General features: G+C 33.7%; 2 protein-coding genes across 2 annotated transcripts; both read right to left on the bottom strand.

The window, feature by feature from the left end:
• Positions 1 to 1,848: 1,848 nt before the first annotated feature.
• On the bottom strand, positions 1,849 to 3,411 carry LOC128205127 (uncharacterized). The gene is made up of 2 exons (XM_052906562.1): positions 3,384 to 3,411; positions 1,849 to 2,459 (listed from the first exon to the last, which is right to left on the bottom strand). Exon 2 carries the CDS (start codon positions 2,287 to 2,289, stop codon positions 2,044 to 2,046), a length of 246 nt encoding a protein of 81 aa, XP_052762522.1. The 5' UTR covers positions 2,290 to 2,459; positions 3,384 to 3,411; the 3' UTR covers positions 1,849 to 2,043.
• Positions 3,412 to 5,565: 2,154 nt separating this feature from the next.
• On the bottom strand, positions 5,566 to 8,644 carry LOC128204095 (collagen alpha-2(VIII) chain-like). Its single transcript, XM_052905438.1, has 2 exons — positions 8,228 to 8,644; positions 5,566 to 6,177 (listed from the first exon to the last, which is right to left on the bottom strand). Exons 1-2 carry the CDS (start codon positions 8,607 to 8,609, stop codon positions 5,762 to 5,764), a joined length of 798 nt encoding a protein of 265 aa, XP_052761398.1. The 5' UTR covers positions 8,610 to 8,644; the 3' UTR covers positions 5,566 to 5,761.
• Positions 8,645 to 11,776: the final 3,132 nt, after the last annotated feature.

Here is an 11,776-nt window from a genome sequence, read left to right as displayed (position 1 = left end):
ATTAAAAGTGCCACTCTCTCGTTTAATTATACAATAAAAACCGCAGAGTCAAGCTCATTAGCCAATAATGATAATAAATTCCGTGTTAATTTAGTGTTAAACTAGTTTATTTGCACATAACCTAACTCTTGTGCCAACATTTATCAATAATTATGTATTCGAAATTTCAGTCTTATTGGAACAAGTATCAACTTGAAAACAATGAAGAGTGAATTTAAATTATAGTACAATGAAGAATAACCTTACATAGACGATAATTGTTTGTTTCAGTTTAAGGTATGCAATATATTTCACCGAGTGAGAACAAAAAGTAATATTTCACGAGTTGTTTTGCCTCAAGTAAAATATTTACTTTTTGTTTCCACGAGGTGACTTAGGTCGCGACGGAAACGTGTTTACTCACCGAACAAGACGTGATACAGGTCAACAGAAAAGCGTTTCATCATGATATTCCATTTATTATATATCTGCCTATTTAATTATTTCTTTTATTTTTTCGGTTTCAATTTGTTTTAAATTTACCGCCATCTGTCAAATGCGCGTATGAATTCCATTGTGTAACGTAGTTTTGTGTAATGAAGTCAACGGAGGCTACTTCAGCGATACGAAGTCAGAAGTTACAGAATTCACTTTATTAAGCGAATTAAGAACAAAATAGTTTGTGTTTTAGCAAAATTAAAATAAACAAACACATTGCTAATACGAAAACAATAACTTAATGTAAAAGCACAAAAACAACAACAACAAAAAACGGTTCTTATTTTACGAGTATACACTAATCGTTATTTCGAATTAGCCTTCTTCTTGTTATTGGAGAGCTGCTCATATTTATGATAATAAACATGGATAATGCAACAATTTATGAACTTCGAAATGGCAAACAACTAGTTCACTGAAGTAGCTGTCTAGATAGATTGGAATTGTTCTCTGCTTCGTGCTTATCCTCATTGTTCTTTGAAGAAATGAGAACCATGTTCCTGAATATTTACATGCTTCTGGAGCATTAAGGATTAAGTTCGATAATTTAATGTATTTAAAAACTGGCGGGTTTTAGCAGTTTTTTTTTGGTTACGCTATTTTTAGCAACGCGAAAGTAATTCTGAGATTACACACAGTACTCGCATGATGTTCTATTTTCACTGTTGGATATGAAAAGGGAATTTGATAGGCATATAATAAATTGATGTATTATATGCCTATCGATTTCCTTTTCCATATCAAACCTTGCAAACACAGCACCTCGTATTGAAATATCCGTATCACCATACCGTCGTTTTCTGATTCCGTATCATGCTGGTAGGGTTTGTAGTCTAAGAACTACTTTAGTGTCGCTAAAAATGGCATAAAAAATAACCTGTCAAATTTCAGATAATATGATATAAAATTACCTATCCTTAATCACGCCACCAGTAGCATGTAAATATTCAGGAATATAATAAAGAACTATGATGATAATTACGAAGCAGAGAGCACTTCTGATATATCTAGACAACTAATTGTTTGCCAATTCGACGATCATAAATAACATAATCATAAATGTTAGCAGCTCGCCAATATAAAAAAGAAGGCGAGTTCACGTCATCGATAGAAATAACTATTGAATTACGAACATCCCTCTGATCGTCAAAATATTCTACAAACATTGTTAAAATGACCGCGTTTCGTTGTTAGAAAATAACAATTTGTTTATACTCGTAGAATAAGTACCGTTTGTGTTTGTTATATTTGTGGTTTGGCATTAGTAAGTTGTTTATTTAGCTTAGATATTAAATTAGATTTCTTCTTATTTTGCTCAATAAAGTGACATCTATCACTTCCTAATTGTTCACTGGAGTAACTTCCCTTGACTTCAATACACGAATGTACGTAACATGACGTAACGCAAGCCATTTCATATTTGGACATTTGACAGAAAGCTGTATATTCAAATCAAATTGAAACCAATGACAATACTTTGTTTGAAAAAAAGGTAATCAATCATTGCGAAATTTAAATTGTATATTCTTTGCCTTTGTGCTTTTTATAAGCAATGACCTAAGCTGGTCAGTTGTGAAGGAGAACACCACTAAAACTGGTCCAGCGGTAAGGATGATCCTCATTCAGTATTCTGTTCGAGGCCCCACTGGAGGATTGTACCCAGACAGTTTCCCCGGCTTCAAGCTGTACAATCGCCTGACTACTAGAACAGGTATAATAGTCTTTGTCATAGTGTGAAGTTGCAATGAGGACTGTGCCTTCTTTAACTATATGGAGAAAAGCGTAATTGTTTGAAGGTGTGCATGTGTGCATCAGGAACAAGTAGAGTCCCCGTACTGGAGCGGTTAATTTGCCCGTGGTGGAGCTGTAGCCGTTACCATCGTTGGTCTCTACTGTCTTGTAGACTATCACCTCACCTGTGGACAGGCTGCTGGTCTGTGGAGAGTGGGCGTGGAAGTATACCAGTGGAATAGCGATTTGGTCTGAAACATACAGTTGAATTGTAGAAAGGTATATATTTTTTGTAAATTTTAAATGATTTCAGATACATATAGGTAAGTATTTTCGATATGGTTTATGATTTTAGCTGATGATGGAAGTTAGTGAAGTAAACTTAAGGCTTCGATTTGAAAACACAATTCACAAAATTAATCACCGTTTTCTAAACATTTATAAACTTTGTGATAACTAATTGTAAACTAATATGTACAATCAAACGGAGATATCCCCACAAGCAAGCGTAGGAACGACAGTCTAAATTATCAGCGATCAAAACTGTAAAAATGGGCCGTCCCAGGGTAGCGAAGGTTTATCCCGAATGCGGGTATTAATAAAAATACATATAACTACTAATCAATCTCCGAAAATTAGCATTAAAACGAATACTTGGTTGTATACTTGATCGTATACACGATCACCTCACCTTGACAGGCGAACGGTCTGTGGAGGGCGGGCATGGAAGTACATCAGTGAAAAAGCGATTTGGTCTGAACAATGAATTGCTATATTTTTATAGATATCGATAAAAGTTTTGGTGTGATAATTTTTTTTTTAAATAATCCGTTCGTTACACAGAACCATTATTGTAAACATAACATATAGCTCGAGTTGCTACAAGGCATTGCGCTTTAAAGGCGCAAAACTTAATGTAGACCATTACGGGCTTAGCCAGAAGTGAATAAAAACAAAACTTGATATAAATCTTTCGACAAACTTCCTCCATCGTATGAAAACATTATTACAAAACGTTGAAAGTGAAATGTCTTGTTTTAAAGATTTGTACAGGCGTAAAATGGATCGTTATGAATAAAGCGAAATAATAATTATCATTTCCTATAGTACTCATACAAACTAAGTATTTAAAATTTCATTTGTTTTAAAGTGTTTAAGCTTAATCCTGAACATACCTTTTTTACCATTGAAGGCGGCAATAGCTTGTTCATGTAGGTTTTCACATAATTAATGACTTGAACTTTAGTTATTGAAAATCAAATTTGCCAACAGACTTATACTGACCAACAATTATACAATTGCTTTAAACATGTAACAATGGCTCTGATATACAGAACATGTTTTATCTTTGGTTACATCAAATAAATCTAATAAACAAAATGCATAGTAAAACATAACTATTAAAGATACAATCATATTCAGAATAAAGTAATTTTCAATATTTTCGAAGAACTAATTGATCTAAAAATGTTCATCCTAAATATTGGCCTAATGTTAAAAAATCAATTTAATTAAAAGTGCCACTCTCTCGTTTAATTATACAATAAAAACCGCAGAGTCAAGCTCATTAGCCAATAATGATAATAAATTCCGTGTTAATTTAGTGTTAAACTAGTTTATTTGCACATAACCTAACTCTTGTGCCAACATTTATCAATAATTATGTATTCGAAATTTCAGTCTTATTGGAACAAGTATCAACTTGAAAACAATGAAGAGTGAATTTAAATTATAGTACAATGAAGAATAACCTTACATAGACGATAATTGTTTGTTTCAGTTTAAGGTATGCAATATATTTCACCGAGTGAGAACAAAAAGTAATATTTCACGAGTTGTTTTGCCTCAAGTAAAATATTTACTTTTTGTTTCCACGAGGTGACTTAGGTCGCGACGGAAACGTGTTTACTCACCGAACAAGACGTGATACAGGTCAACAGAAAAGCGTTTCATCATGATATTCCATTTATTATATATCTGCCTATTTAATTATTTCTTTTATTTTTTCGGTTTCAATTTGTTTTAAATTTACCGCCATCTGTCAAATGCGCGTATGAATTCCATTGTGTAACGTAGTTTTGTGTAATGAAGTCAACGGAGGCTACTTCAGCGATACGAAGTCAGAAGTTACAGAATTCACTTTATTAAGCGAATTAAGAACAAAATAGTTTGTGTTTTAGCAAAATTAAAATAAACAAACACATTGCTAATACGAAAACAATAACTTAATGTAAAAGCACAAAAACAACAACAACAAAAAACGGTTCTTATTTTACGAGTATACACTAATCGTTATTTCGAATTAGCCTTCTTCTTGTTATTGGAGAGCTGCTCATATTTATGATAATAAACATGGATAATGCAACAATTTATGAACTTCGAAATGGCAAACAACTAGTTCACTGAAGTAGCTGTCTAGATAGATTGGAATTGTTCTCTGCTTCGTGCTTATCCTCATTGTTCTTTGAAGAAATGAGAACCATGTTCCTGAATATTTACATGCTTCTGGAGCATTAAGGATTAAGTTCGATAATTTAATGTATTTAAAAACTGGCGGGTTTTAGCAGTTTTTTTTTGGTTACGCTATTTTTAGCAACGCGAAAGTAATTCTGAGATTACACACAGTACTCGCATGATGTTCTATTTTCACTGTTGGATATGAAAAGGGAATTTGATAGGCATATAATAAATTGATGTATTATATGCCTATCGATTTCCTTTTCCATATCAAACCTTGCAAACACAGCACCTCGTATTGAAATATCCGTATCACCATACCGTCGTTTTCTGATTCCGTATCATGCTGGTAGGGTTTGTAGTCTAAGAACTACTTTAGTGTCGCTAAAAATGGCATAAAAAATAACCTGTCAAATTTCAGATAATATGATATAAAATTACCTATCCTTAATCACGCCACCAGTAGCATGTAAATATTCAGGAATATAATAAAGAACTATGATGATAATTACGAAGCAGAGAGCACTTCTGATATATCTAGACAACTAATTGTTTGCCAATTCGACGATCATAAATAACATAATCATAAATGTTAGCAGCTCGCCAATATAAAAAAGAAGGCGAGTTCACGTCATCGATAGAAATAACTATTGAATTACGAACATCCCTCTGATCGTCAAAATATTCTACAAACATTGTTAAAATGACCGCGTTTCGTTGTTAGAAAATAACAATTTGTTTATACTCGTAGAATAAGTACCGTTTGTGTTTGTTATATTTGTGGTTTGGCATTAGTAAGTTGTTTATTTAGCTTAGATATTAAATTAGATTTCTTCTTATTTTGCTCAATAAAGTGACATCTATCACTTCCTAATTGTTCACTGGAGTAACTTCCCTTGACTTCAATACACGAATGTACGTAACATGACGTAACGCAAGCCATTTCATATTTGGACATTTGACAGAAAGCTGTATATTCAAATCAAATTGAAACCAATGACAATACTTTGTTTGAAAAAAAGGTAATCAATCATTGCGAAATTTAAATTGTATATTCTTTGCCTTTGTGCTTTTTATAAGCAATGACCTAAGCTGGTCAGTTGTGAAGGAGAACACCACTAAAACTGGTCCAGCGGTAAGGATGATCCTCATTCAGTATTCTGTTCGAGGCCCCACTGGAGGATTGTACCCAGACAGTTTCCCCGGCTTCAAGCTGTACAATCGCCTGACTACTAGAACAGGTATAATAGTCTTTGTCATAGTGTGAAGTTGCAATGAGGACTGTGCCTTCTTTAACTATATGGAGAAAAGCGTAATTGTTTGAAGGTGTGCATGTGTGCATAAAGAACAAGTAGAGTCCCCGTACTGGAGCGGTAAATTTGCCCGTGGTGGGGCTGTAGCCGTTACCATCGTTGGTCTCTACTGTCTTGTAGACTATCACCTCACCTGTGGACAGGCTGCTGGTCTGTGGAGAGTGGGCGTGGAAGTATACCAGTGGAATAGCGATTTGGTCTGAAACATACAGTTGAATTGTAGAAAGGTATATATTTTTTGTAAATTTTAAATGATTTCAGATACATATAGGTAAGTATTTTCGATATGGTTTATGATTTTAGCTGATGATGGAAGTTAGTGAAGTAAACTTAAGGCTTCGATTTGAAAACACAATTCACAAAATTAATCACCGTTTTCTAAACATTTATAAACTTTGTGATAACTAATTGTAAACTAATATGTACAATCAAACGGAGATATCCCCACAAGCAAGCGTAGGAACGACAGTCTAAATTATCAGCGATCAAAACTGTAAAAATGGGCCGTCCCAGGGTAGCGAAGGTTTATCCCGAATGCGGGTATTAATAAAAATACATATAACTACTAATCAATCTCCGAAAATTAGCATTAAAACGAATACTTGGTTGTATACTTGATCGTATACACGATCACCTCACCTTGACAGGCGAACGGTCTGTGGAGGGCGGGCATGGAAGTACATCAGTGAAAAAGCGATTTGGTCTGAACAATGAATTGCTATATTTTTATAGATATCGATAAAAGTTTTGGTGTGAGTGAGTTTTTTTTTAAAATCAAATGTTAAATTGATATTGTTATAACGAAATTATTAAAGTGCGATATTTTTACGCTAAATCAAATGATAGAAGTTAGGGTAGCAGATTAAAGACTTTAGTTTGATAACTCTTATGTTGCTTTTCATTTTCTAGATATATCATCATCATATAAAACCAGTTCATATTAATTGGACTGACTCCCCATCTGAAGTTGAAAACTATTATTTTAACTTGGCATAAAGTTATATTTTTTACGAACAAACACAAATCAGCTTATTACATGTACTCATTTGAATGCACTTATATTTATATGATTCATTTATTTAACGTTACTCTTCGAAAATGATCTGTAAATGTAAAAAAGAGGTTTCAAACAATGACAGCTTATATACGGTTTTAAGAAAATATATATTTAGAACTTATTATATTTATTTTTATTTACCACTGATCAAACGAATGCGGATCCGTTTAATATTGGCATATTTGTAAATAAACAATCCATTGTAATACATGAACAATAATGAAAGTAATGCAGTAACTCTAATCGATATATGTTTCAGCAATCGTATGACAACTTTTCATTGTAAAGAAAGACAGGTTCTAAAGTAATTGATCGCATTACATACTAAAGGCCGCATGCATGTATGCCAAAGATGAAACTATAATACGGCCATTTATTAAACAAAATGTATTTGTTAAAAAAGCTACGACGGGCCGTTACACTAACAATATTAATGTTGGAATTATAAAACTGATCACAAAAGAGCTCATTGTTATTGTGAATACGTTCATGTAGTTTTACAGTTGATATATATTTAAATTATTGCAAAACAATATGTTTTATGTATCACATTGGGGTAAAGGGGTTTGATATAGGGTCACCTAATTATATTTCTTTAAAATATATTGAAACCGTGTAAATTTTCTGTGATTTTCAAAGTTTTCTATATATACATATAGTGGACAGGAGCCCTGCCCCTGGCATCAAAATGGTGGGGAATAAACGGAGAGTCATCTAAGGAACGGACGAACGGATGAAGGACAATCATCCTATCACAATTGCTCACGCTATGCAATTTGATCAGGTGAGCTGAACACCGGGACCTTGGATGACCATAGTCAGAGGTAAATTTTTTTTTAAATAATCCGTTCGTTACACAGAACCATTATTGTAAACATAACATATAGCTCGAGTTGCTACAAGGCATTGCGCTTTAAAGGCGCAAAACTTAATGTAGACCATTACGGGCTTAGCCAGAAGTGAATAAAAACAAAACTTGATATAAATCTTTCGACAAACTTCCTCCATCGTATGAAAACATTATTACAAAACGTTGAAAGTGAAATGTCTTGTTTTAAAGATTTGTACAGGCGTAAAATGGATCGTTATGAATAAAGCGAAATAATAATTATCATTTCCTATAGTACTCATACAAACTAAGTATTTAAAATTTCATTTGTTTTAAAGTGTTTAAGCTTAATCCTGAACATACCTTTTTTACCATTGAAGGCGGCAATAGTTTGTTCTAACGTAGTGTTGGAATCGGAAACTGTCCTCTCCAGTGTGCTGGACTGGTTTCTCTCAAATTCCCCCATGAGCGAAACCAGTCTGCGTTCTGCTCGCTCATGTTGATCCTTTAGGGCATCAACGGTCGCGTGCAAACGTTCGTTTTCTTCTTTGAACCGCGTTAGATCTTGCTCAACAGTTTTGCTCACAGCCTTGTTTTCCTTTAACACTTTCTCAAAAGCGAACTCCATGCGGATAATTCTCTCGAGCACCTTTTCCTCGTAGTCGTATTTGGAGCATGCTGGACACGATGGTTCGGAAGCTACTGTCGCGCTGACCAATAACAACAGCTGAAGTATTCCAGTCATTCTCTTGCGAGCATTCAGTGGATCCTGCTGTTAGTTGACAGGTTAGCTGAATGAGCGAATGAGAAAATAATCGTTTAATATATCTAAGATAAACTATGGGATACTAAATGAATACCGTATTTTCTCAAATTATCCTCATCACCATTGACGTCAAAATGCTGCAAGGTGAAAATACGACACGAAACGATACAAACGGTAACAAGATTTGCGATTTATGCGCGTAGTGGAATCTCAATGCAGTGGATTGTTGCTGATTCATATTCCACGACGTGAGTGAATTCAAAATTTGCTAATGTCCACAAGATTCGAATAAAAGCATTTGGAAACAAAATACAGTACTAATAACAATTTTATTTTATATATTTCTCGTTAAATCATTAGAAAAGACGTAACTTTACACTGGCGTGAACTGAGGACAACCGTAGTTTGCGGTATGTATTGTGTGCAGATTTATGATGGGTATTACATAAAGAACGATACAGAGTACCATTAAAATAGGATTGATTCATTTTCCCGTTAATCCTCAAAAACTTAAGTCGTTTTAGTGTTAACAATTACACAATATCTAGGCTTAGGATGAAAGGTTACAAATCTCTTGTTATTCGTACCTTTCCAAAAATGCGATCGCGGTTCTTAATATATCCACTAAACCGCTAAGGCAATAGCCGACATGCATATTGAATAGGTTATTTTTAATGTAATGATTTTAATTCGTTCAAATATATATATATTTTCAGACTCAGTCTATAATCATGTTTGGTTTTGCAAGTGTGTCGTTGCTAATAGCTTTCATTTTCTTATTATTTTCTGCTTTGCGGTTACAACAGATATGGCTTAATAATAACATCGGGCTGTAAACTTTTCATTTCAGATTTGCTTTAAGCAAAACTACGGTAGTTTTAAGGTACCTCGAAAGGTTTATAGCGAAAACTATAAAATTGTTCCCCGTCCAAGATAAAACAGATTAGTTTATACTTTACTAAAGGCGTATTATTCTAACTAGGTATATAGGAGCCGCGGCAAGCAGAGTGGGATCTACAGGTTGAATACTTTATTTAGTATGTTTTTGGCATTATAGCTTAAAAATATATGACATTTTATACAAGTATTATATAAAAACAGTTGTTATATTAGCAGTATCGCGACCGTATAACGTCATATTTGTGGCGAAGTTTACGTCGTATTGACTATCCATTTTTGCTTGTCGCGGTTCTATGTGCCATTAACAGATGAGCGGTTAATTAGTTTGTATCCCGCACGAAAGAAACAGCGACAATAAATGTTATGTTGAAATAAAATATTATACAATTGTTTATTAATGATTACCTCTCTGACGCGTTAACACTTAAAACGCGTCTGGCGTCGAGGTTATAAAGTTTTATTGATTCGTTCTGATATGCCCGGTTTTTATTTAAAGAGAAAAATATTTCTTCTAGGTTGTAATTGCTTATTATCTTGGCATATTTGTAATCCTTAAGAATTTTCTAGATTGAGCTTAACACACAAGAAAATTGAAAGTGTTTTATGAAATAAAAGTTAAAGAAAAATAGTCAAAACATAAAGCGAAACCGATTCCTTCATTTGTCTTTGATCACAAACTTTTTAATAAGCTATAGTGATGCGTGTGGGGTCTGTGTGTGGGGTTTGTATGTCTGTATATCTCGTTCGGTGTTGTTAGGGTCCTTACCGTGTACCTCTTAAAAGGGTTTGTATTTTACTTCAGGGCTTGTCCCTTAAGTTTTCATTGTTAAGTTGATTTTGTATTCATTGGTATTTTATACTATTCAATGCAATGGTTTCAAGGATTGCGACGTTTGAGCATAATCGAAGAATGTTCTTTGGCAAAAAGACTAGAGAAATAGGAATGTGCTAAATGCACACAACAAAACGATCACGGTAGAAAAACTTGAAAGTTTGCAGTATATCTCGCTTTGTTCTCTCTATCAAGCTGCTGATCATGGTGTTAAGGCCGTTATGTTTGTAGAATATTTGTTTTTAAAATGCGGAGTAAAAGTGAGAAGACGTATAACAAAGTTATGAAGTAGGAAATGTTAATATGCGTTGGATGTTAGGAAGTAGACAATAAGGAAGAAATGGAAACCAACTAAGGAGATGTGCGTGGACATGTTTTGGTCTTGTTGACTTGTCCATATAGTTTATGGTCAAACTATATTTAAGTTTGGTCCAGTGATCGTGTGGTTACGATGACGTAAGGCTAATGTAGTCGACGTTTGTGTGTTTTCCCTTAAGTTTTAAATGATATCGGTATTTTTATTCAATATTTATAACTGATGTTAAAGTTACCTTCGTGTTATGGTTTTGTCAGAATACTTTTTGTTCGAGTATCTTGCACTTTAGACAGTAGTTCAGATGGTTTCGATTAAAATTCGACCTGTATAGAAATATAAGTCTTAAAGTTCTGTGATTTCGACAAAGGTGGAGATCCCATACAAAGGAATATATTATTTAATTTGTTCCGCAACTTTTCTACAACTCCCATTCATGGTCTCTATACATTCACAAATTAATTGACTTAAGTTATAGTCTGTTAGCTTGCACTAACACGATGGCATTACAAGAAGGTATAAGGGATTTTAGATTTCTTCAATAATTCTAACATTAATCTCATGACGTATTTAATTTAAATACTTTGTGGGTACCAACATACCAAAATGTGCCACCTTCATTTACCCCATGTAACTAAAATTGATTATTCAGTGGAAAGTCAGTATTCCAACTAGTATTACATGTAAAGAGCAAATCCCTGGCAAGTTACCATACAGTAAAACTAAACTCTTATTCAATCAGCTTATTCAATTAGCTACTTTTATTATATTTAATTAGTATTTTGATAATTGGGATAAGACATGTTTTATCATATTAATTGTAATAAGAAACCATACTCACTGTTTACATCCATATTCCACTCATTGAAACTATAACGGAAGACGCGTTGGGGCATTTTCAACACATAACAAAATGGTATGGCTCCAATAATTACCAGGCGTGTCATATTAACAGTTGAAATATCTTTTTCGAAGGTTAAACTAAGCCCTCTCAGACAAAACATTATGATTCATGTAATATGCGGGTTTACTCCTTTTGCTTTTGGAGTCCAGAATACGCATTAGTTTTAAAAACTGGAATCCGGAATAACATTTAACAGT

This window comes from Mya arenaria, chromosome 10 (assembly GCF_026914265.1).
Source record: "Mya arenaria isolate MELC-2E11 chromosome 10, ASM2691426v1".
Lineage (NCBI taxonomy): Eukaryota > Metazoa > Mollusca > Bivalvia > Myida > Myidae > Mya > Mya arenaria.
This window is presented reverse-complemented; position numbering and strand designations above follow the sequence as displayed.